Source organism: Tamandua tetradactyla, chromosome 4 (genome assembly GCF_023851605.1).
Source record: "Tamandua tetradactyla isolate mTamTet1 chromosome 4, mTamTet1.pri, whole genome shotgun sequence".
In the NCBI taxonomy this organism is placed as follows: domain Eukaryota; kingdom Metazoa; phylum Chordata; class Mammalia; order Pilosa; family Myrmecophagidae; genus Tamandua; species Tamandua tetradactyla.
Window position 1 is genome coordinate 30742852 of NC_135330.1, and position 26904 is coordinate 30769755.

General features: G+C 38.3%; 1 protein-coding gene across 1 annotated transcript in view; it reads left to right on the forward strand.

Annotated features, from left to right (window-relative positions):
• The window catches only part of PAPPA2 (pappalysin 2), a 321183-nt gene that overhangs the window by 260050 nt on the left and 34229 nt on the right, over nt 1-26904 (forward strand). Inside the window, exon 20 of the mRNA XM_077157086.1 lies at nt 14190-14261. Coding sequence (XP_077013201.1) covers nt 14190-14261 — 72 coding nt within the window. The remainder of the gene's footprint in view (nt 1-14189; nt 14262-26904) is intronic.

The window sequence follows — 26904 nt, forward strand, 5'->3', positions numbered from 1 at the left end:
CCACTTTAATAAACAATTATATCATACTTCCTTCCTATAATCTTTATCATTACCTTTCCCATCATCACACTTAGTTAATGATTTCTATTTCACAGAATAAAATGAGGTGATCAGAAAAGATCTTCCACAAGTTCTCACAGTGTCCTACTATCATGTCTTTTTAATTCCCTATAGCTGTGTTCAGATGCCTTCTATCCTGTGATTATGGCTGAATTGCCCTTAACTTACTTAACACCATCTTTTTCTCGTGTGTACTATATCCCATCTCTCCACTTAACAACATTGCTCTAGCAGTTCTCCCTGTTTCTCTTTTGTGTCATCAGTTTTTCTCCTATTAGATCATTCCCAACAACATGCAAGCAGACTTAATCTCTTCATTTACAAAACAAGGAAAAACAAACAAAATATTATCTTGATTCTATGATCCCTAGCTGCTACGACCCTATTTTTCACCTTGATTTGGACACCAAACTCCTTGAAATAACTATCTTATACTTACTTAATTTAATTTCTTTCCTTCCATTTTCTCTAGATTCCCACCAATCAGATTATTGCCCACCCCACCCCCAACTCCATATAAACTGCTCTGAAGGAGTCATTGATTTTTGGGCCATTAAATCTGAAAATCAAACCTCAGACTTCAGTGTTAAAATACATTATTAACTTGTTTCTACAATACCACGCTTGGTTTCCCTCCTATATTTCCGGTCACTCCATCCTATTTCTCCTTTGATAATTCCTTAATTTGTCCTTGATCTTTTAAGCAGTGCCCTTGTGAATCATCAGCCTTGCACTTTCCTTTCTCTGTCTCTACTGTTTCTTTCCAAGTAATATCAGGTCCCATAGTTTTAAATACCATCTACCAGCAGATGGATTATCTCTAAATATCTTTAGCCTAGACCTTTTGAACTCTATATATATGGATACATATATATCCAGTTGCCTACCCACTGTCTCTACATAGATGTTTAATAGGCATATCAAACTTAACCTGCCCCAACCCTTCCACCTTGATCCGAAACTTCCTTGTTCCACAATCCTCACCATGTTGGTTAGCAGTAGCTCCATCCTCACAGTTACTCAGATAAAGAAAAAAATAGAATTATCTTTGAAAATGATAAAGAATATGGCATATAAGACCTAAATCAAGAAGATCTGGTTGTAAGTTATTTATTTCCTCTTAGAATGGGAGAGGATAGGGCTGTCAGAAAGCCCCCAGGATTTTTTATTAGTCTATTTAAAAAATCAAAGTCTTTGAAGGCTGTTCCCATAGAGTCACCAAGAGATGGGCTCTAGAAACATACCATATTTCATTCAGAAATCATTCTCAGATCCCTTTTTGTCCTCATAGGCTGATTGTGCTTTTCTATCCAGAAAGATCTGTGTCAGAGCAGGAGGTTAAGGAAAAAGGTACAAAAGGTATGATTTTTGGAGTGGAGGATAGTGTGTAGTACAGCACTGTTAAGTCAAGCATCCATTCAACAAACATTTATTGCTGTGGGCCATGGAGCTATGCTAAGTACTGGGAATATGGAGATGAAAAATGGTAGTCCTTCTTTTTAAGGGATTCATGATCTAGAATTTAATGTGGAAAGAGATATTTATAATAATGCATCATGGGAAATAGTTCAGTTGTGTTAGAGGTACTATGGGAACACCTGAGAGCAAGCAACTTGGGGAAGACAAGGAAGGATCAACTGACCAGGAAGCTTTATTTATGGGTCTTATCTTTAAGGACTCAAAGGAATATTGCAGAGGGTAAGGAATGGTAAGAAGTTTCCATAAAAAAGAAACCAGGGTATGTATGGTGGAAAGGGAGAGAGAAGACAGGTGGCAAAATCATGAGAGGCAGGTGGGCATGTTCTTGTAGGGTAATGCATATTCCTATTAGGATGTTGAACCTAATTACAACTCTTTAAGTGGGGCGGAAGGCACAATGCAAGTTTCAGGGCACTGGGAAGACTAAATTGGAGAGAAGAGAGAAAGAGGGAAAGATATCTTGGCTGGTTCTCCCACTCCCATTTTCTTGGCCTTTCCAGACTTCCCAGACTCTCCACAGTTTATTGTTAAGCTTTAGCTAAACTGTACTAACTGGAATTACTGGCAGTTCTTCTCAGTGCCCTGGAGAAAGAGCTTTTGCCTTCTTTTTCATGGAGTGCCAGATTGTTTAGATCCTTTCCTCCAGTACCTTAAATTCAACCTCATCTGAAGAAAGATTCCTCCTCTTTCTCTGTAAACAACCAAATTAAGAAAAGCTTAGGATACTTATGATCCTTTTCTTCCTTCTGTAGTCACTTCACCACCTGCTCTCACAAGGCATCGCATAAGAACAGTGAAGAGAAGTAGGGTTTCTGAGGCTGGAGTGCAGGCCTTTCATTAAGTGGGGTTTCTTTTACCTCTGTTTTTCCAATAGAGAATTCAGGGAAGAGCAGCTCATTTGCCATTTCTTTAACTATCTTCATAACGACTGCAGGGATCCCTATTACAGACTTAACCATTTCTGAACTGAAAAACAATATTCTGTATTTTGTTAAATCCGCCTTTTGTCAACTATCCTTCAGGGGAGCCAGTGTTGTTTATTTACCTCTATTCCATCACTTCTTTTTTACATGGGCAGACACCAGGAATCGAACCCGGGTCTCTAGCATGGCAGGCGAGAATTCTGCCTGCTGAGCCAACATGGCCCACCCTCTATCATTTTTAATTCATTTCTATATTCCTAGTGAGCTATAAAGTTCCATCGGTGTGTTATAAACATTAGTAGAATGAGCAACAAAAATGTTGTAGCACCATTTTCTACTCCAGATGCAAATGTATATTGTCTTTTCAAAATGGGCACACTTCAGCAGCTTCTTATTGCTATGTGTGGTCATATCTTTGTCAATTTTAGTTGCTCACCTCAAAGAGGATGTACTTTTTAGTAAGTAAATCAAATATTATCATCTGTTACCATGAGCATGATCTAGTCAGTAAAAACCTGGTTTTGGAAAATAGATTGTCTAGGCATGTTTTTAAGGATGATGACATTGAATAAACCTGGGAATTAAAAACAGCAACAACTGCAAACAAGCAAATGAACAAAGAAAATCTGGGTTTTTACTCATGATCTCTGACATTCACCAGCTAGGTAAGCATAAGCAATTTACTTAATTGTTCTGTGCCTCCATTTCTTCCTGTGTAAAATGGAGATAATACCATCTCATATAGTTAATGTATCACATGAGAAACATAAATATAGAATTTAATTCAGTGCTTGGTGCACAGGAACCTTTCCTGATCGGTTGCTATTCTTATCCAAGGCAGGTTGCTTCTTCTGACTTGACTGCCTTTTCTCATCTGTAGTGGTACTTCCCTGCTCTTTAAGATTTGGGAGCACAGATAATAGTAAACTCTGTCTGTGGCTGGTCATAGTTTGCACTATTGATAGAGGCATGGTTGCTTCAGTGGAACTCTTGAAAATTGTGTCATATTTCTATATGAAAACAGATTGAAGTAATTCAATTAGCCACTTCTAATAATGTGGGGGAAAATTGAAGTAACATGCAAAAGTGAATCATCCTTACTGTATTTGGGTAATTGACTCCTGAAAAACCCTGAAAGGATGGAATTTCAGAAATTGAAAACATAATTAACATTTTGTGTATTTCTGAACCCCAAATCAATATCGTTTATACCAAAACAAAACAAGTATTAATCCATCTAGTTGCTTTAATTATCATATAGTAACAATGCAAATTGTTACCTGTCCTCTTTCAACTCTTCTGCATATTGAGTAATTAATTAAGGAGTAACACTTAAGACAAAGCTTACCTGGGATGCTCCATGTTTGGAAAATGGAAACTTTATTGTAGAAAAAAAGGAAGTCAGTGGAAGCAATGGAAATCATGATGAGATTTTTCCTCTTGTACGCTAGCAACCTCAGATCCTCTGAAAAGAAATTATACACCAAGCATAGATGATCTCATCATATCTGTCATTTCAGGGACTCAGCAGCTCATGAGGAGAGCAAAACCTAATTTTGCTCTTATAAATAAGAAATTCTTCATAAACCAGAGCAATTGTATTAAATGAAACTAATAGAATCCAATTCCTAGAACTGAAATTGAGTTATCTTGGAAGTCATTCCATAGTGTATTTAATATTAAATTTGGTGTCCATAAGAATCACTTGTGAAGTTTGTTAAAAGGAATCAGACTTGGGTTCTATCTTTTAGAGAGGCTGGTGATGCCTTGAATTATGCATATGTAACAAGTTAATTCTTACTTTACCTTGTGAGAAACACTGCTGTTCTGTAATAAAATAAAGATAACATAAATATTTTAAATATGAGCACACCTATTTGCTCATGGCTCATTTGTTTAGGAAAAGGTGATTGCCTATTTCATGCAAATCTCTGCCATTCTACCATATTTCAAATATCTTTGTATTTGGTAAAATATTTCAAATATCTTTGTATTTGGTAAAACTACAGAACAATGGATTAAATTGCAACATTTTCTCTAGTCTTTTTCTAATGACTTCATTCTTTGAAATAAAAATGATACCATACACTTGGATACTACTTTATTATCTTCAAAGTCGTTATATATATGTGTGTGTGTGTATGTGTGTGTATACCTTCATTTGAATTCCATCCCAAACCAATAAACTAGGAAAGTAAGACTATATTATCCATATTTTACAGATAAATTAGATCTTTTTGGGTGAGCTGTTCAAAGTTGCACAGCTGGCAAGAAATGGAGAAAGAACTATGACAAACTTTTTGGCTCTCAGTTCAGTGTGATTTCCCCTGAATCATCCTGTTTGCTATAGTCTTTTTACCCCCATGGTGTACATTTGCAGCAGTTTGCCTTTCAGTAAAAACAAATTTGCTCCACTCAGCTACAAGAACCCTTTCATTCCCACACTCCCTACACCTTCCCATGAAGTCTAAAAAAATAATAAAAGATGTATTTCTTTATAATACTGCTTTTTCTTATTGCCAACAAGTTTTTTGTTTGCTTTTAAGAAACAATCAAGTATATTTGTTAAATGCCTACTGAGTTTTTTGCCTTTCTTTGAGAATTCTATTGGGTTTTTTGTACCTGCAAATGATACCCTGCTCCTAGAATATTCTCTCAGTTAAAGAAAGGATTTATGAGGACTTATGTGGTTTGGTATTTTGATAAAAAAAACAACTCAAGGCAGCAATAGGTATAAAAGGAATAGTGAAGTGGTCTTGGCTTCAAATACTATGGGACTTACGTTCATTTGAGTTTCTGTCTACTCATCTGCAAAAGTGAAAATAATATTGTCAACCTTGCAGGTTTGTTATGAACATTAAAAATAATACATGTGAAATGTCTTTCAATGTCTAGCAAATAGTAAAAATGAGATTTCAATTGCTTTATTACGGATATTACCTTGGACATTTCCTGTTTTGTTTTTTTTTCTATGCGAAACAAAAGTATTGTTTTATAGCTAATTGGCTGGGCTGGGAAGAGAATTAATGGCCATTCAGTATTTACTGTTGGGACCCTTCTGATTAAAGAAGCAATTTCCAGCAGGTTTTGCTATAAGACTAAGAAGAGAGGAAGGACGAAAATACAACATTATTTTAAAATGCCTCAAGGGCATGCTGGCTGTGGGAGACAATAGGTAAAGGTTTGGAAATTCTCCAGTGGGTTTTGGGGCTTTGTCATTGTAATGGTGTCTTTCTCCTCCTACTACACCCAGGGATTTAGACCTCTCTGTGGTAAGTACAGCAGAGAAGTATCCCAACAGAAAGCAAGTACACCAGACAACAGAGCTGCATCACAGTGAAATAAATACCTACAAATGAAGCTGACTGAGCAGTGTGACATGGGCATCTGGGATAGGGAGGGGGCAGCCAAATGTTCAACCAGTGCCATCACTCATGCCCCTTAGATGCCCAGAACCAAGGGCAGCATAGCTGACCTGTGTTCTGCCCAGCAACTCCTTCATCTGTGGGCAGCACCTGCACTCCTTGCAGTCTCAGGTGCCTCTGCTGAGTATGTAAAGGAAGCCACATTCTAGAAGTTTAGAATTACAATGGGCTTTATTTTAGACTAGTTTTCAATTTACAGAAAAATTGCACAGAGAATGCAGAATTTCCATACACTCCCTCCTACCATACAGTTTCCTTTATCATTCTCTTGCATTAAAGTGATGCATATAATCGATCAAGCAATATTAATGCATTCTTATTAACCGAAGTCCATAATTTACTTTAATGTTCACTCATTTGCTGAGTGTACTTTGTACTTTTCTTATCCCTGTTTTTTCTTTGTCTTCCTTTTCCTTTATCTGTCATTCTAATCCCAGTTCCACCTAAATAGTAGATTCTTGAGGGTAAGAATGCTTAACCATCTTAGTCCTCTTACATCTCCAGTATCTCCTCAGTACCTGATTCATTTCATCCATCGCTGAGAATGTGATTATAGAACAAAGCCATCCCCGTAGAAGAGAATGGCTCCTATTGCCACAGAGCCTGTTCTCAAAGCAAATCGTTTTACTTTTCCAAAAACCGTAGGTAGGCAAAATTTTATAATTACCCTCAACTCCTGTGTCAAGTGAGTGTTTCATTACATCTTGTGACTTTAAAATCAGGAAATGTTTTACTCACTTTGTAGTGTTCCTTCATCCAGGAACCTGAATAATTCATGAAGAGGTTTTTGTTTGTTTACAGTGTGATAATTGTATGCACACAGGTGAGTTTTTTCTAAATTGTATTTTAAACAGTATGACCTTCTGAGTACCAAAACCTCCATCAGAGCTTCTCATTTCCCCAATTATTTTGCTTCATAAATTCATTTTTCAGACTGAACAGTGCTGTTTTTAGAAATATTATAATTATGAATTAGTGAGATCCAAATTAATGAGACTTTCCTGTGGCTGCACACACGTTAGGTTTTGAAGAACCTCGATGCAGCATGAAGTCCCTGTTTCAGCTCCCCGACTCTTCAACAGAATTGTTCAGTCATTTCAAATCTTATAATTTCTGACTTTGTTTTCCCAAATAGGTCATAAAAGGATTAATAATGTCTTAAATTAAAAAAAAATCTTTTAAAAGTAAAAGAGAAGCAGGGAGAAAATGCTCTCTGGAAGCCACAGTTTCTAACTAAATTATCTCATCCTTCCTCCTGTCTTGTAGTCCCCCCCATGCCACCAAAAAATAAGGAATGCTCTTGATGGATTGATGGGTACAATTGTGTTTAATAACCCAGTAGAATATTTGCTACAAATCAGTGGGAGAAGAACAAATCACGTAGATATTGGTCATGAAGAGGCCTTCCTTTTTCATTGGTTTTAAACATGGAGTCATTCACTCTTGGTTTCAGTAAGTCACTAGATATCAAGTCCAACCCCCTTACTAGTGAAGAGCAGACAGTAGAGTCCGGGAAGAAGGGAAAAGGGGAATGAAAAAGCAAATGATAGGACAGTGTGCTATGATCCAAATAAATGTGCAAAACCATTCTATTTTATTTATGGGATTATACCTGTGCCGACAAACTTGGGCAGTGCTGTTAACAAACAATGGACTTATTGCCCAATGGCATAGAAGTCATTGCCATGACACCAGTTTTATGATGAGGCCACCAAGCAAGGAGATGGGAAGTGAAACTCAAATCTGTCTCCTCAAATTGAGGAAGTTTAGGGTTTTTATGGCGGCAGTAGAGTGGTTTAGTTTAAAGGATTACTAAATGTATGTGGGGTGTTAATGTGGGGGGGGATATAAGAGGAGCTTGTACAAATAGGTGTCATGCTAAATCATACATTGCATTATCAGAAAATGGTGTCTTTATCAGGAGGAGTGGGTGGAAATTTGGGAAAAGTGTTACTTTAGGCTGTGCTTGACAGCAAGTGTTTGCATGAGTTTGTCTGAGAATTCCTGTAGATCAGTTGTGGACCGTTTCTGCCTGTTTCAGGCAACATGTGGTTTAGGGGTAGTGGTAATTTATTGCAGAGGGGAAGTTAAAGCAGTTATGATAAGAGCAGAGAAAAGAGGGAGTTCCCACATTTTCAGTGGCAGAACTTCATGGTCTAATAAGGCTAATAGCCCATTCTATAAAATGACTGTTTCTGATTTTAAAAAATAATAATAAGTGAGCATTTCTCTGATAGACCTTAATGCTGGCTAAATACCAGTCTTGTGACTTTTAACTAGACTTTTAGCCATGCTTTTATTTCTTATGATCATCCTAATAAGCTCCAATGGGACTTCCTTCCTTCCTTTATTTTTTTCTTCCCACCTTCACTCATTCTTTCCTTCTTTTTTTTTTAAATTAATGTGTTATTAAATGCCCAGCCAGGAGAAAATCTTTAAAATTGGCTTTCTCTTTTAGAAAGTTCAAAATAAAATTTTGACACTTAATTCACAATTAACCTGAGAAATTTCTTCTTGTTAGTATAATAGTAATAGTTGTAATCATCTATATAAGAATTTAAGTATTCAGAATACTTGTTTAAATTTTCAGAATAAATGTACAAAATAGGGAGGGTGGAAGGAGGTATACAGAAAGCATTAATTAAATCTGTAGTGAGGTATACTCTGGGATTAGATAAAGCAAAATGTTGAGATTTAATAAAATTGGGCCATGTATAGGCAGATTTTATTTCTATTATCCTCTATAACTTTATAGTTGTAGTATATATGATTACAATTTGTTAAAGGCATTCCAGAAAAGGAAGAAAATCTTATTTCCCTTAGTAGGTGGTAGCCACTTTCCTCTGCCTGTCTTTCTCACTGCTTTTCTTCCTGTTTCACTTTCCTCTTTCCACTCACCACCACTAATGTGCCCATACAATTTAGGTACTGAGGAGCATTTGATGTTTTGCTTTCAATTATGATAGATAAATAATTGTTCAATTAATGACATACACATAGCTTTACAAATAAGGGCCATTTTTATGGGGTGCATGAATTTCATAGGCCAGATGATGGAACCCTAGAGATACAACATCACATTTGGATGTTGACAAAAACTTATTAAGCAATCTTCTGTATAGGTCACTGGGTGAAAAAATGTGGACAGGAGATAGCCCCTGTTCTCAAGGATTTTGCATTCTAGGAAAGGATAGGTCATATATGCCACCATATCTTGCCATTTTTGTAGAGATTAAGGAGGGTTGACAATCTGAATTAGCCTCAAGATTGAATTATAAAATGTTAAAAAATATGAGGGACATTTCACTTCTACTACATGAATATATTCTACAAATATACTTCAACATTTTGAAATTTATACATAATCTTTGTTATAGTAGAAGAATGGGAATATCCTAAATATCCATCATTAGGGTCTGGTTAAGTAATTTAGGGTACGTTCATGCAATGGATACTATGAAACTGATAGACTATAATATCCCAGATGCACTGAAATTAAAGATTAAGTGAAATAAATTGAGACAGTCAAGCAAACAGCAACAAACCAACATGAAAAAGATAATCATAGAGAGCAGAATTATGAATTTATATACAAAACTGCATAAATTATCTCTGTAGTGATATACAAAAGAACTAGAAATAGGATATGGAAACTATGTAGCTGGGGAGCAGGAGTAGCAGGGAAATGTCAATCCTTTTATGCTTTTTGTATTTTATATGAAGCACAGGTATTACCTAATTATAACATAAAATTATGCAACAAAGCAAGTTTAAATAAATAAATTAGAAAAAATAAGAGTAAAAGAACATTTGAGAAAAATAATTGAAAATAAGGCAGATTCTTTTTTGTTTTTGCAATGAATTTGGGGAATATTTAAAGCTCTAGAAGGCAACACTGATACATTTATAAAATTTGTAGTTGGTATGTGGTTGGTTGGAAGGTATGGTAGTTTGGAGCTATATGTACCCCAGAAAAATATGTTCTTAAAGTTAGTCCATAAAAATATGTTCTTAAAGTTAATGCACATTCCTGTGAGTGTGAATCCATTGTAAGTAGGACCTTCTGATGAGGCTACTTCAGGTAAGATGTGACCTACCTCATTCAGGGTAGGTTTTTATCATATTACTGGAGTCCCTTATAAATGGAAGTAAAACAAAAAGAGCAGTCATGGAAGCAAGAAGCTGAAAGCAACAACCCAGAAGAGAAGGTAGAGACCAGCAGATGCTGCCATGTGCGTTGCCACATAATAGAGGAGTCCAAGATTGCCAGCAGGTCTTCAGGAAGAAAGTATCACCTTGATGATGCCTTGATTTAGACATTTTTCCAGCTCAACTGTGAGTGGATAAATTCCTATTGTTTAAGCCAACCCATTTCATGGTATTACTTTGAGAAGCCTAAGAAACAAGAACAGATTTAGGTATCAGGAGTGTGGTGCTGCTATTGCAAATACCAGAAATGTGGAAATGGCTTTTAAATTGGGTAATAGTTAGAGGTGGGAAGAATTGTGAGACACTTGATAGAAAAGGCCTAGGTTGCCTTGAAGAACTATTGGTAGAAATACGTATGCTAAATGTACTTCTGATGAGATCTTTAATGGAAATGAAGAAAGTGTCATTGGAATCTGAAGCAAATTTGATCCTTGTTTAAGAATGGCAGAGAACTTGGAAAAATTGAGTTCTGATGTCAGATGTAAGGCAAGACTTAAACGCAGTGAGCTTAGATATTTAACTGAGAAGATTTCCACACTAAGTGTGAAAAGTGTAGCCTGATTTTTCCTTGTGTCTTATAGTAAAATGCAAGAGGAAAGGATAAGCTGAGAACTGAGCTCCTGGGCACAAAGAAAACAGAAATTGATGGTTTGGAAAATTCTGAGCTTCTGGAAAATGAGTTCCCAGAGAATAGTGATCCATTTTAGGGGTTTAACTGAATATGGATCCAGTCAGCTATTTCAGTACAATTTAGGGTTGGAGGTACAGTTATCCAAAAAGATCTGAGGAAAGTCCTACTGTCTGATTATTTGAACCCCTGTGTACTGCATGTAAAACTAACAATTTTTTTGTGTGAGATTGGTATCACTGAGGCCAATGCCAGCCTGGACTAAAAGAGATAGACTGAAGGAAAAAATCGTGTCAAGGGCAGAAAGATGGAAGTTGAGTTTGGGCCAAGAGAGTAGGCACACCTATGCATGTGGAAAGGGTAAGTCTGCCTCAGTGCTTGGAGAGGGCAGGCCTTTGACCCTGTTGTTCAGGAAGATTGCTACCACCCCAGTGTTCTCAAAGTTTGAAACCTGTACTCTGGGGATTACATAGGTCTGGCCAACACCCAATGCTTGAATAGGGTGGAACCTGTGCCTTGGTTTTCCAGGAGAGACTGACCAATATTCAGATAATTGAAGAGGGTGGAGCCTTTTCTTCAGTGTTTGTGGAGAGCATGGCTACTGTGCAAACACTTAGAAGGTTTGGGAGTACCACTCCACCATGCCCATAGAACAAAAGATTCGTTCCATAGATACTCTCAGACCTTGAAATCTAATGGAGTATACCCTGCAGGGTTTCAAAATTGTTTTGGATCCATGACCCCTGTTTTCCTTCCAATTTCTCCTTATGAGAATGCTTATCCTATGTCTCCATTATATATTGGAAGCAAATAACTTTCCCTCTAGGTTTTATAGGTCCACTGATGGTGCCTCATGAAAGACCACACCTATAACCAATTTTGGTGGACTTTACTAAGCATTGTTTCTAAAATGATTTAAAGTTTTTGGAATATTGTGATGGAATGAATGTATTTTGCATATAGAAAGAACATGCCTTTTTCAAATCCAAAGGGTGGAGTGTGGTGTCTTGAAGCTGTATTTACACCAGGAAAACATATTCTTAAAGTTAATCCATTCCTGTGGTTGTAAACCCATTCTAAGCGAGACCTTTTGATGAAGCTACTTCAGTTGAGGTGCAACTCACCTCATTCAGAATGGGTCTTAATTGTATTACTGGGGTCTTTTATAAATGGAAGCAAGAAACTGAAAGCAACAACACCCAGTAAAGAAGGGTGAGACCAGCAGACACCACCATGTGCCTTGTCATGTGATAGAGGAGTCCAGGATTACTGGCAGCTAATCTTTGGGAAGAAAGTATCACCTTGATAATGCCTTGATTTAGATATTTTCCCAACCTCAACTGCAAGCAAATAAATTCCCATTGTTTAAGCCATCCCGTTTCATGTAAATGAAGTTTTCTTGCTTTGAGAAGCCTAGAAAACTAAAATAGGAGGGCATAAGAGAAGCTGATATAGTCAGCTCAGAATGTTTGGGTGAATTCTGGCTTTGGTCATCAGTGAGGGTGGCAGGTCCAACTATCCTTTTAGGTTGAGGAGGATTTGGAATTACAGTTCTTCTAACCACCTTTCTCACCATACTTTGAGAACTTTGAGGGCAGAGACTGTATTTGTGGATCTTGAGATCCCTATTGCTCACTGGGGAAAATGACTCCTAGTGAGTGATGTATATGTATAGACCTATGCTTATACCTATACTTATGATTATACCTATACCTGTACCTATACCTATACCTGTACCTGTACCTGTACCTGTACCTGTACCTGTACCTGTACCTGTACCTGTACCTGTACCTATACCTATACCTATACCTATACCTATACCTATACATATTTTGTCTGAATTGAGTAAGTGACTAATTGGGGTGAGGGCTCCTGTCCTTAGTGAATAAAAATAAATAAAGTTGCCATGTATTTCCATTTCAAGGGTACAAGTTATTGTACATTTTTACAACTGCTACTATCTGAGGAAAGTCACAAAGTATAACAGGTTGATATTTTCAGTAATAAAAATCATGACCAGTGCTAAGTAGAGTTCCAATGAAATTTGCTTTAAGACATTAAACAGTAATCATTTATAATTTACCAGAGCCATTGTTTATATGCAAACAGTTCTGTATAAGTATCTTCATGTGCAGAACAGCTCACTTTTTTCAGTAGGATTCACACTCCTATTGTTTACCAAATTTATGTGTTTTGATAATCCTTTTTTAGTGCATTGATCACTTAAGCCTAGTTACGTTCTACAATATTACGTTATAGAGTTTTGAATCTTAAAATTTATGAGAATTTATACTATTAATTTCCACTTTACCGAAGTTGTGAGAGAGGAATGTTGGTTCATGCTACAACTACAAAAATATACAAATTCCTATTAACTGAATACGTATACCTGCATATCAATATATGCAAGTCTCCAGTCTGATTATTGCACATTCTGCACATTCTTGAATGTATAAATAACTTCCAGTTACTAAACATGCTATCTTGTGTAAAGCTCATATCTCAGCATGTGTTATTTCTCTTCTGATTGCACTGAATTCCTATTTTACTGAATTAAAATGTGAATATGAAAATGTGCAAATAAATGGGTTGGTAACAGGCTCTGAAGAGAACTTCCTTTTCTCTTTGAAACCTACAGTGCTGGGGCTTTTTCTTTTCCTGCAGTGCACCCTTTGAAATTTTAAAATCCAAAAATTAGAAGAAAAAGTTCAGTGAGAATGAGTTATTACTATTTTAGCAAAGAATAGATGACTGGATATTTTTTTACATGGGCATATGGAAATGACCAATTGAAATGAAAAGTCACCTATGGGTTGTGCTCCCAGCAGCTTTATGTTGGTATCATTTTGAGTTCCAGTGGTATCACATTATTTGTCCAGTGCTTAGACATATTTATTTTCTGCAAGAAAGGGATAGATGCTGCTAACATGTTTCAGAGAGTGCAATTTAGTCTCCTATCCTTGCTTGGGCACTGACATATTGTGATCTTAGATGTCTAAGATCCATGTTTACTTGAAGCCTTTTACTTCTTGTAGAGCTATAGTTCTCAGCCTTTTAAAAGTCATGGTGCTGCCTCATCAACACAGCCATCTTAGACATTCTTGTTATGTTATTTAAAATTTCAAAACCAATGAACAGATATTTTGACTAAAACCAAATTATACTCATTAGAATATTGAGGATACTTTTTTCTTCCACACCCATACCATCATGGAAGTGTTAATACTTTGGAGATAAAGGTGGAGGGGATTGGGAAAGGGGCTGAAAAATCCCCTCCACTGAGAATTTCTGCCTTGGTACCAATTTTACAGAGTTAGTAGTTTTCATAGGAGTTTTTCAGCAGTCAGAGCCGTGCTTCTTGGGAGATGGGCCTGGACTGGTGGGATAAGCTCAAGATTCACACCCTGTCTCACTGACCAAGCATCTTTATTCTTGTTTTCTGTTTTTTCGCATCTTCTCCTTTAGAGCATCATGTGTACTGGGCAGCGACAGTGGCACCCTGACCCCTTCCTGATCCACTGCATCCAGTCATGTGAGGTAAGCCTACCTCCCCTTCCCTGAACCTGAGCTAGAGAATTTTGCCCTGCATAGCTCACAGGGATTTCAGTCCGTCTAATTCAATACCCCACCTGTATCCCACTCTGTGACTTATTGTTTAATCACTTTTAAATTTCTCTCCAAATTTACAGAAATTGAGATTTCTTATATATTTTTTAGCCAAATCTTCATAGTTCTATTTAAAATGACAATAAAAAATAAGTTTAAAAGCAAGTCAGAAAGGTTTATGGTTTTGGGATTCTGTAAATGGGCCCTGCTTGAGCTTAGATCAGGGTTTCATAAGCTCGTGGCCCACAGACAGGTTTATTGGTCTACCACAGCATCTGAAAACAATTTTATTTTGGGTGTGAATGTTTAAAAATTGTGGTTTTTACATAAAATTCACATACATATATATAACAGGGTATATACACAGACACAAATAAAAATAAATGTGAAATTATCTGAGCAATATTTTCCTTATGAAAAACGAGAATATTTCACAACCATGGTAGCAGTTGGCTGAGTCTGAGTAGCAACTACAACTTCAGAAGGACAACTGCTCTCTAATTTAACACAGTCTCACCTCCTCCTATGGTTTCTTACTGGGTGGGCTTCTCTCATTTGTATTAACTGGCTGAATCTGCGGGCATCTGTGTTTGCCACTTCTAAGGTAGTCCACTGTTGATTAATTTGAACTAGAGCTCTGCTATCTCAAGAAATTTTGTCTGCTTCTTCACACAGCAGATTCTTCTACCAGGGTTCAGGGAAGAGTGTCCTAGGGTGCTGTGAATTCCTTAGTTAGGTTAACTGGAGTTCTTTCAAGGCAGAGTCAAGAATGAGGATGCCTCACCCCCTATTTGCCCTTCCCACCCTGGTAATAGCCAGTGACAAATGCTAATATAGAAGTCTCAGTCTCAACAGTGTTTTGTCATCCAAATCCCTCACTGGAAATAATTAAGCCACTTAGCAGCAATGCTTGGGTAACCCTGGCTCCTTCCTGTATGCTATCGAGAGAGAGCGGTCAACTGCTATTGATTCCTAACACCCTGCCCCCACCCCTCACTCAAACACACAATTTATATGCATGTTAATCCCTCTAGTTTTTTCCATCTCTGTGTTTCTCCTCATCTGATTCTGGGAAACTGGGCAAAAGAGGCCAAAGAGGGGGGAAAGGGTGAGGCTTGAGAGAAAAGTGAAAACTGGGTGGGGAAATGATACCAATAAAAAAGTGTTCTGAGAGTGTATCAGGAAAAATGTTAGCATGGAGTGTGCTTTGTTATGATGTAAGCCAGCAAAACAGCTCATCTTCTGCCATCAATAGAAAAACAGATGGCAGTGGGGTGGGTAGGCGGGAGAGAGGGAGAGTGAATCATCCACTGGGCAGGGGGTAAAAAGTGGGAAGGAGGAGGCCAGGGAAAGAGGGAGATAAACAGATTGAAAACTCAGGAAGCTGGAAAGAGATCAAAGGAATCCTGAGAATTCCCTTCTGCTGATTCTATGCATGATTGAAAGTAGGAGGCTGGATGACAGGGTTTGGAGCTGGCTTTGGTGTTTCCCAGAAGGTTACAATTCAGAGCTTCCGCATTTGTCCTCCCCTCCTCCCTGTACCCCAGCACATCCTCTAGATCCCTTATCCAGAGCTTCCAAAGCTTCTATCAGGAGGCCCTTTGTGGATGTGATAGGGAACAAAACTCCATCCTCTCTGATTATCTTGCCCAAGGACCAAGCACAGTGGAGCCTTGATCCCCTTCTAGCTGTTGTTTGCCTACTCCAGTTGTTCCCACTGGTGATGGCCCCTGCACCATCACCATTGGTATGATATGAGACTTGAAATGCAGATTCTCTGGCTCTACTCTGACCTGCTCAGACACTTTGGGCGTAGAACAACAATTTGTGCTTCACCAAGCCCTCCAGATGATTCTGATGATCTCTAGGTTTGAGAGATCTCCCTTACCTGTTACAGAAGCAGATGAGGTTTCTAGCATGTGGATACCTACTTTGAAACTCTGTTTGTCCAGGAATAATTCAAGTCATCATTTACATTCTGATTCTTCTACACAATTACCTGAGACTCTCTGGGTCTCCCAGCAAACACTAAGAGGGGGGAAAACACCCAAAGGGTAGTGAAAGAAAGAAACAAAGAAAAAGGAAAGGGAATTGGACAGGGAAGAAAAAAGAAAAACAACTCTGAAGAAATAAGGGATAAGAAATGCAAGATGGAGGGTGAAAATGAAAAAGAAAGGAGAAGAGAGGCTGAAACTGGCATGTTCTTGGGACAGCTTCAACACACTTAATCCTTTACTTAACAAAGCTGGCTAAATATCTTAGGGATTCCTAAAGGGCATCAAAGGCAGACTGAGGCAAAACAGCCCCAGAGGGAAGATAAAGACAAGAGGGTAGGGTAGAGAGGAGAACATTTATAAAAGTGCAGCACAAAAGTCTGAGCTCAGAATAGGAACTTTGTTACTTTATGTATAAAAGGATTTTCTTTTTTACTTTTCAATACTCAATATAATTCTAAGATGTCGCATTTGGACATTCAACTTTACAAGAGTTCGGTACCTCCTTCTTTATTAGTCCCAGTAAGCCCAAGACAATAAATCCACCACCTCCCTGTCCGCAGCCCACATCTTGCTTGGTCTCTTCTGTACTTTTATTTGTGTCCTATCCCTTTTGCCACAGAGTTTTTGCCTTCATTTCAGCACAATCCCGTGCGGCTCACATTCTTTAAGAGTAAGTTCTAAGGTTTTCTCTTAAAAAAAACTTCTCTAAATAACACTGTTCTTTTATTGTTACCTAAGTTCCTATTTCTTCAGCACGAACAGGATATGTACTACCAAATCCATATCCGCAATTCAAATTTGTTTTTTTTTCGCAGTTGACCTTCTTTACCTAATACTCTTTGTGCTTTCTGTTTCTTTTTGTTTAAGTTGCAAATGGGCAAGAAATGGCAGCTTGGTTAGTGGAAAGGTTTTGGAGTCAAAGAAAATCATGCCACCTGGTTAGCTGGGTGGCATGAGCCTCAGTGTCTTCATTTGTAATGGGAGGCGGAGGCACCAATGGTGGAGCTATGTTCAGGCATTATTATGAGGGCTTCATGTGCTCATCTTCCATAAAGCACTCAGCACCATTGCCTGCTCCATGAGAGCAGCTTATACATTGGTGGCATTTGTTGTGAGCTGTTAGCCACTTTGTGAACACTTGCTGAATGAATAAAGCAGAAAGCATGTGGCAGAGCTGCTGGTGTGGCCTTGACATAATTAGATGCAAACCTTGAGAAGAACAGGGAAAAAGGGTTATTCCTCTGGAGACCCATTGAAATCCTTAATTTACAAGTTCATCAGCGGCTGTGTCTAATCAGTTCCCCATGTCAGTGGGTCACCAGGTCTTTATATGAGGAATTGATGCTTCTCCCATTTCTCGCCTGGCTACTGCAGTGGTTTCCTAATCATTCTCCTCACCCGCAGACCTGTGCCCATCAGTTCTTCTCTTCCTCTCTATTGCTTCTTCAGATTTTTTTTTTCTATCAGTTCTCTTTTCTAAAACTGTTTCAGGAATTCCTTATTGTTTGTGCATTTGAATCTAAATCCTTTATTGGGCCTTTGTCATCATACAGTATTCTGGAAAGAACCTGCCTTTGCTCTCTGGGTCCACTTGATCTGGGATTGAATATTGGTTCTGCTTGCTGGGTGATCTTGGCAAGTTACTTAGCCTTCTTGTGCCCCTTCTTGTGTCAACAGTAAGGGGGTAGGGTGGTGGTATCAGAAATATGGACCTCTTAAGGTTGTCTGGGGGATAAACGAGATCACAAAAGCAGTGCTCTTAGCCTACCTTCTGGTATCTGATGGTGCATAATAAATATCATCTATTTTATTATCTATTATATACCTGTTATTATTGCTCCATGTTATTTCTTGTCCCTGTATCTTTGCACATGTTAGGTCCCCTTCCTAGCTCTCCCACCCCTGCCTCTTGTTTCTTGTAGGCCAATGTTCTCAGCAGGGATCAGGTTTGCCCACCCCCCACCCCTCTCACCAAGGGACATTTGGTAATGTCTAGAGATATTCTTGGTTGTCACAACTGGGTAGGGGGTGCCACTGGCATCCAGTGGGTAGAGGCCAGGGATGAGGGCAACATCCTACAATGTACAGGACAGTACTCACAACAAAGAATCATTAGGCTCCAATGTCCATATTGGAGTGCTGCTGTTGACAAATTCTGCTCTAACCTAATTCCTATTCATCTTTCAACACATTTTCTAGCCATCCCTTCTCCTTGAAGTATATAATGACTAGCATTCTATCCTCCCAACCTTGAATGAATTTGTACAACCATACTCTGATCTCTGTTTTATCATTTATCACCATAGGGAAGTTACCAGTTTTCTTGCTTGTCTGCCTCACTACGCTGTTGGCCTTGGAAGTTGAGACCACTGTGTTTTTTATCATTATGTCTTAGCAACTCAACATAGCATCTGAAATAACTGGGGCTTAAACATTTACTGTTAGAGAGAATAATTGAATTTACACATTGCTTGTAAAATTACAGCAAACATACATATATTCTATCCTAACAGTGCTGAGAGCAAATGTTTATCCTGCCAAATATGTGTCCTATAGGGCACACTCTTTTCCCAGCATAGAGGAGAAAGGGAGAGAGACAAGAAGGGAGGGGAGGGGAAAGGAAAGAGGAAGGGAGGTGAAGAGAAGGAGGGGGAGGAGAGAGGAGAGAGGAGAGAGATTTTTCTCAAATTGTGAGAGAATCATTGAAGCGAGTGTTTATTCCTTATGTGAATACTGTGATACTATCAAATCAAATATGTGACAGCACATTTAAAATAAGGTTATCCTAACCCCCTTCTCTCTCTCCTTCTCTCCCTCCCTCCCTTCCTTCTGCACTCCCTCTTTCCATTTTTTTCTTTCTTTCCCTTTCGTAAAATCATATTTATTAATTCTGTCAAAGTCCACAGTCCTAGTTTCCACTTAAACTAAGAACATCTTGTTCTCTAGGGAATGCAGCAGGGGATAATGACCACACTTACAGGCTGCTTTTGCATAGAACTGATTAATTTCCTTTGTGCTGGATGATTAAAATTGAGTACCCATTGACCTAATTTTTGACTCTGTTTTTTCTGTGAGCATATATTTCTTGCAAGTTCTTCCTGTTCTTCTCAGCAACCTCCATTTTGGATTATAGTTCCTGATATTTTCTCTTCACCCCTTTGCTGGACTTTGTAGAGGTGTACCCTTTCTTTTTCAAAAGAGTGAGCTGTCAGGCAGAGAAGAGGAAGAATGATGGCAGAAAATTAGGTTCCAATTCTGACCTGTTAATATGTATGCTGTCTGTCCATCTTCCACTCAGAAAGCCTGTGAAAATCAAATGAAAGGACTGCTGTTAAGTTGCTGCATAAATTGGCATATAATATAATGTATAATGTGCCTGAGAAATAATACCACTGTTTGTGGACAGGGTCATATTGAAATAGTATATTAAGAATCATGAAACAGGCCACTTGCAACCAATCTATACCTTTATAAGTCTAGTTATTATTTACCACAGGTGGGCATGGTGTTAACTGGTGTTCTTGAAGCCTCCAATAAAGCTTATGAAGCCTTTTAAAATTGCAGGGAATTCCAAATAAATGTCTATGGGCATTGGTTTCCAATTCTCCTGTAAACTCTTATAAATATCTTTGTAAATGCCTCTTATTTCACCTACCATGTTATCTTAGATTATCTTATTGGTCTACCTTTCTAACTGTCTGCGAACTCACAAGTGCCAGACATTGTGTTTTTTTCACTTTCATACCCCTTTGGAAATCTCAGGCTTGATTCTTCCATGACATCTGCTTCTACTTCCTTAAAGACAGGGATGAAGAGTTGAATATAGAACCTTGGCTTTGAAAAACTTACATTAGGAAAGATGGAATCAGTCGTCTGTGAAGTAGCACGGGGAGGTAAAAGTAAGGACGGTATATAGGGATAAGTCTAAAATGAAAAGCCTCTAATGGGTTAAATCAGAAGGCCTGGGAAAAGACACAGTGAAGGCAACATGGGGCAGCAGAAGGAAAATTGGCTTGGAGACTGGAGACAGGCTCAAACTTTAGTTCTATTATTTATTAAATGTTTCCTTGGGAAAGTTAGTTCACTTTTCTGAACTTAAGTTTTCACAGCTTTTAAAATTAGATGGATAAAATTTATCTCTTAAAATTGTTGCCAGATGCTACATTCAGAAAACTGTGGAAACACACCCATAGGGTAGTAACTTGGGGCCTTCAGAGAGGTCACATCTCAGTAAAATGTGAGTCCTGCTAACTTTTCAGGAATAATGACATATCTCTGCCTTTGTTTTTTTTCTTTTTTCTTTCTTTCTTTTTTTTTTTTTTTTTTTTTTTTTGCATGGGCAGGCACTGGGCAACGAACCTGGGTCTCTGGCATGGCAGGTGAGAATTCTACCACTGAGTCACCATCACATGGCCCTCTGCCTTTGTTTTTTGGGATATTTTTCCATCCATGTACATTTTGGTCTTAATTATGCCCATGGGTCCTTCCCTTATAGGACCCTGTTCAGTGTGTAGCCTTCTTCTTAGTTAGCCTGCCATCTCATGTACTGGAAGCATTATATTTTGGAAACCTGTTGATACAGCCCATCCTTGATAGTCCAAGGCCAGTCAGCCTTTGTTTTTTCTACTTCCATCCTGGCACTTAGGCAAGAGAAAATTTAGCCTTCAATAGAATAGATATAAGAGTTAGAGTTTGATAAAAGATGTTCAAGTATCGGTTGTATAAAGATTCAACAGCTTTCTTTATTCAACAAATAGATTGAATTCCATTGTGTAAAAAGCATTAATCAAATTTTATTTATCAGTAATGCTGAGTGACTTCTGTTACTTAAAGGAATAGTGATTTCTCTGAGTCCAAGTCCTACATTTATTAATTGTACACTGTCCTTTACTGATATCATGTTCTATGACAAAAGGATTGGGCAAAGAGATAAAGGCAATGTTACTCCTTCAATTTAACAGATGTGTCCTCCTAGTTCACATTTAGGTAGGCATCTAAGCAGCTGACTGCATGAAGAGCCATTACCACAGATTTTGGTGAATGGAGAGGCTTGTCAAGAGGAACCCTTAGCCGTTGTTCTGGTAGTACTTTGTTTTTAAATACTTCACACAGGAAATGGATTTTACTGGTAGTTCTTTTTAAAAGTGCGCAAGAATGACCTAGGGTCTTATTTTGAAATGCAGATTCTTAGGTTCTGCCCTACTCACCTAATTTGGATATGACAAGTCTGGGGTTAAGTTAAAGAAAGTCCTTTTTAAACAGATATACCAGGTGTTTCTGATGCAGGTAGTACTCAACTGTGTTCTGAGAAAAACACCACACAGGGATTGGCCAATACACTCATGCTAATTGTATACAGGAGGGCTCAGGTCACACCTTGAAAGGAAAGGATCCATCTTCCAAGCATTTTTGATTAACTGGAGAAATCACCTGAAATAAATAAAGTTAAGAAAAGTCATTGATAGAGGTAGACATATCTGTTAGACAATGGTGAGACTGAAATTATTATAAGCCTGAAAAGGCTAGATTGTTTTTGAACAACAAATTTAAATATAATTATATGTGTATATATATATATATATTATTTTTATAACTCATCTTGGGCAAACAACAGTAAGTCCTGTTCTTAAAACAGCAAGCTACATGCTATGAAGTAGAAGTATGAATAGAAATAGAATATGAATTAGAAAACTGAGTAGTATTGTCACCACTGAACTGATGCTATTTTCTCTCTGGTTTAGCTTCCATAGCCATTAGAAAATATGGAGCATGTTAAAAATAGCAAAAATAATATCAAACACTTGATAATAATACCTTTGGGGCAATATTTTAAAAATCTGAGTTTTTGAGCCCAAGAAGAGAGGATTAAAGTAAATACTTTCCAGTAGTAAATATTTTGAATAGCCCCGATGTCAGCATTCCCCAATGTGAGCAGAACAAAAAATAATGGGTTTAAAATACTGAGTGAACTATTTAATGTAAATGGCTTTAAGACTATTCTGAAAATGTTAAACTTGAAACAAGGTTTAATAAGGGAAGTTTTTAGAGGATTATTAGTCTATGAAGTGTTTTAAAGGGCTGTATTCTTATATCCCTGTGATGGTTAAATGTTCTATCCTATCTCAAACACAGGAGATGGTTTGGTATTCTCTTTCCTTATGAATCTAGCACTCCATGTATTTAATTATAAATATATTTGTGTTTTTGTAAAACAATTGGTAGAGATATTTTTAGGTGTCATTACCGTACAAGTTCTGCCTCTCTAGGAATTTATCTAGGAGGGAACTGAGAGTAAAAAGGAGAGTGAGAAGACTCTAGGGGACAAATTTAGCTTCAGCAGAGTGGCTGCATTTGCTTCAATATAGGTGAGCAGTTGTATTATTTTTACACATTTAATAGTTGATACCGACAATGCTTCTGTCACTAATTCATTCCATCTGCTCCACCGTTCCTTGAATTTCTTCTGTGCTGCCTTAGACTTCTCTTCCTCCCTTTTATTATTTATATCCAGATGATGACTCTTGTTAGCTGTATCTGGGACGTGTGCTTCTTCATCACTCATGGACACTGCCTGGGTTTACTGCTGTAACTCTGTGGGATGCAGGGGCCAATATATAACATGAGGGGGGTAATAGTTGCATGAAATTGAGTTTCTATTGTGCCTTTTTATTCTTACTCAGAGTTTGAGCCAAGGAATAGAGAGGCTCTAGAGTTAGACTTTTTAGAATCCCTGTTTAGCATATATGGCTTATTCTGGAGTACAGAATGCCAGCACACAGATCAAGAAGTGAGGTGATTGGAAGTGGGGTGGAAGAATGGTGAAGGGAGGCCCCAGGTTAGCCTGCCTGAGATAATGCTTAAGGAATTGTGATAATTATGGGCTTCAGCATAATTTGGGGTCTTTCTGGGAGAAGGGTTTTGTCCGTTTTTGTTTTTTTAGGACAAGATGTGATATATTTATTAAAAAGTAAATAAAAGTGTCATAGTCCTTATTTTGACCATGTGATGCTCCACTGAAGGATGGTAAACCAGTCAGCTCAATCATGAAGCTAAATGATCTTTCTTCTAAAAGGTGAAATGAAAACATGGAAGTGTCTGGGAGACTCAAGTGTAAAAGCCCCATACTCACTGAACCAGGCTTAGGCTCTCCCTTGAGAATGTAGAAAGGGACAGTTTACTTTTTTGTAAGTTGGGCTTTTTCCATGCCACCCACATGGCTTTCTGAGACTCATGACTCGTAAATGGGAGTGGTGAAATTTGGACCTGCTGCTTGGACCTGCAGAGAACCAGAATTGTCTAGGGTGATGCTGTAGGCCCAACCAGTGGCATCAGCATTTCCTGGGAACTTGCCATAAATGCAGATTCTTAGTTCCCACTCCAGACTTAGAAACTTTGTGGGTGAGCTCCAGAAATCAGCTTTACCAAGCCCTGCATGTGATTCTAATGTACACACAGGTCTGAAAGCCACTTGGTCTAGAGTTTGGTGAAAACCGCAACAACATAGTGTTGACTGTGAGGGATTTGAAGAACACCCAATGCTAAGGTCCCTTCTCTTATTCTAAACTTCTCTCCTTTCCATTCCCTTCAACTTCATGTTGAATTTCATTCAGTTTTCTTTTCTCAAGCTATTGTTAGTTCTATCTTATAAAATTTCTCTCTATGACTGTGCTTTAGCAAAGTATTTTTAATCACTGAAAAGTCCTAACTTACTTTTTAAAATACCATTATAGTGGCTTGGAGCTATGTACTCCATATCCTAGAACTTAACACTGTGAGTATTAAGTTCTTAAACTTAATCCATTCATATGGGTATGAAACCATTACAAGTAGGACCTTTTGATGAAGTTACTTTATATGAAATATAGCCCAATCGAAACAGGATGCCTCTTAATCCTATTACCAGAGGCCTTATAGAGAAGAATGGAGGGAGCTTCCTGAAGCTCTAAATCACTGGAACCTGGAAGAGAAAGGAGAAGTCAGAAGAGGCTGCCATATGCATTGCCATGTGGCAGAAAAGCCAAGGACTAAGGATCACCAGCAGCCAGCTCCAGAAAATCACAGTCTTCTGGGGGAAAGCATCTCCTTAATGACACCTTGATTTTGGATTTCTCATGGACTCAAAACCATAAGCTAATAAATTGCCATTGTTTAAGCCTACCCATTGCATAGTTTTTGCTTTAGCAGCCAGGAAACTAAAACCCCCCACCTAATAGTATTACCACAGTGCAATCTGAGCTCAGAAATGGCCATATAGATTTGGTACAATATTTCCAAAAACTCTCTCATCTGAGTATGTCTTTATAAATTCCTTATTAAAAAGAGAAAAATAAATCTTATTAAGTATGATATCTGTGTACAGAGAACCAAATGTTCTTTTCCAATTTTATCACTTCTCTTGTTTCATTTTTATTTGTATCTTGTCATTTAAATAATAGCCAACAACTAAATAATAGCCATTTTCTGTTTATAAAAATGATATAATAATTATTCTTTCCTGCCACTCAGAGGATAGATCTTATGGACTTACTTTTCTTTTAAATTCTTGCCAAATTCTTTAGGCTCTGTGAATGAGAAGGTATTATCAAACTGAACTACAGTAGGAATGATAATGTCCTGGGAGACAATTATGGGGAAAGCTACTCTACTTTTGGTAGGGATAGTGTGGGGCCTAACAAATCTAAATATGTGTTAGATGTGTTAAAATCCAGAGAAAAATTGAAAATTAGCTTAAGTTGGAACTGTCTTCTAGGCTCACTGCCTGCCAAATTCCAATCCCCTGTAGATTTGTTTGTGAATTTTGCTGCCAGTTTTGTGCAATAACTGCACCAGGCTGAATATCCAAGCATGTCTGTAGGTCTGTCCGGAGTCCCATTCGATTCAGGGCTCTATTTTAGATCCTCCAGCTGAGATCTCTGAAAAGCCAACTCCAAATGTTAATTAGAACTGAGTTTTCATTTTGAAAACTAAGCCATTGTTTTTTTCCCTGCTTTTTAGAAAAGTGAAACGTTGTAAGTACAACCATGCAAATTGTGAAACCTCATCTAGATTAACAACGTTCATGAAAGTTTATGCATGTCTGAAACTCCCGTGGAGCCACACTGTGACTTCTGGCAGGCTTTCTAACAGTCTGCATTTTCTTCATTTGTCTTGTGTGCTTCCTGGGTGGGCCACTTTCTAACACTGTTAATTGTCTCTTTTTGACATTCGTTGTCTCTTTTTCTCCTTCCCTTCTTCTCCTTTTTTCTGAATTATTTGTCTCTTCTTTTTCTTTTTCACTGCCTTTCCATTTCTACCTAGCCCAGTGTATTAATTAGGGTTCTCTAGAGAAACAGAATCAACAGGAAACGCTCACAAACTTGATATCTTACAACTTAAATAGTATAACATGAACATAACAGCATTACAGTCCTTGTTTCTGTAACTGATCACATAGTCGAAATTCATATTTATCACTACCTTCTTCCACTACCCATTCCATGTTCCCTTTACCCTCAGCAAGCACTTCAGCTGGCCATGGTTCTTTGCCTGGTGGGGTGACCCAAACCTTCATTCCTGAAGTTTCAGACCCATTGGTAGTCCTGCCTGGATTGGGTTGTTGCAGTTTTCCATTGGTTTTAATCACAGGGCATGGTAATACTAAAAGACACCCAAGGGGATCGCCTATATTCCAGGAAAACTCTTCTTTACCTCCATTGTGTAGTTGCAGTCCTACTTCCACCTGATAGTCAGGGTCAATCACTCTAGACAATATGTAATCCCCTTCTTGGCTTGTTGATCAGGGGCATAAGTAGCCCAAAGTGACCAGGTGGCAGTCTTAGATTCCAGTTCAATGGAATCATTGTTGTTTCTCCTGGTGGAAGCACTCCCCCTTTTGGAACTAAAACCTGTAGACCAGCAGAGCTCCGGGTTGCAGGGACAGGAAGCAAATATTTCCCTAGTGGATCACTAGGGGTAATAGTGAGTGGTACCACTCCCATTTCTACCCCTTGGTTCCTGGATCCATGGATCCTGGCTATGGGAGAAACAGCACCATACAGCAGATGCTGATTCAGAGCATATTCAGCTTCCTGGAGAACATTACCCCAGCCCTTCCAGGTATTGCCACCTAGTTGGCCCTGTAATTGAGTTTTCAAAAGGCCGTTCCACCATTCAATCAATCCAGCTGATTCTGGATGCTGGAGGACATGGTAAGACCAGAGAATTCCATGAGCATGTGCCCATTCCCACACTTCATTTGCTGTGAAATGTGTTCCTTGATCAGAAGCAATGCTGTGTTGAATACCATGACAATGGATAAGGCATTCTGTAAGGCCACGGATGGTAGTTTTGGCAGAAGCATCATGTGCAGGGAAAGCAAACCCATATCTAGAGTATGTATCTATTCCAGTTAAAACAAATTGCCATACCTTCCATGAAGGGAGTGGTCCAATGTAATCAACCTGACACCATGTAGCTGGCTGGTCACCTCTGGGAATGGTGTCATATCGGGGGTTGAATGTCTATCTCTACTGCTGGCAGATTGGGCACTGAGCAGTGGCTGTAGCCAAGTCAGCCTTGGTGAGTGGAATACCATGTTG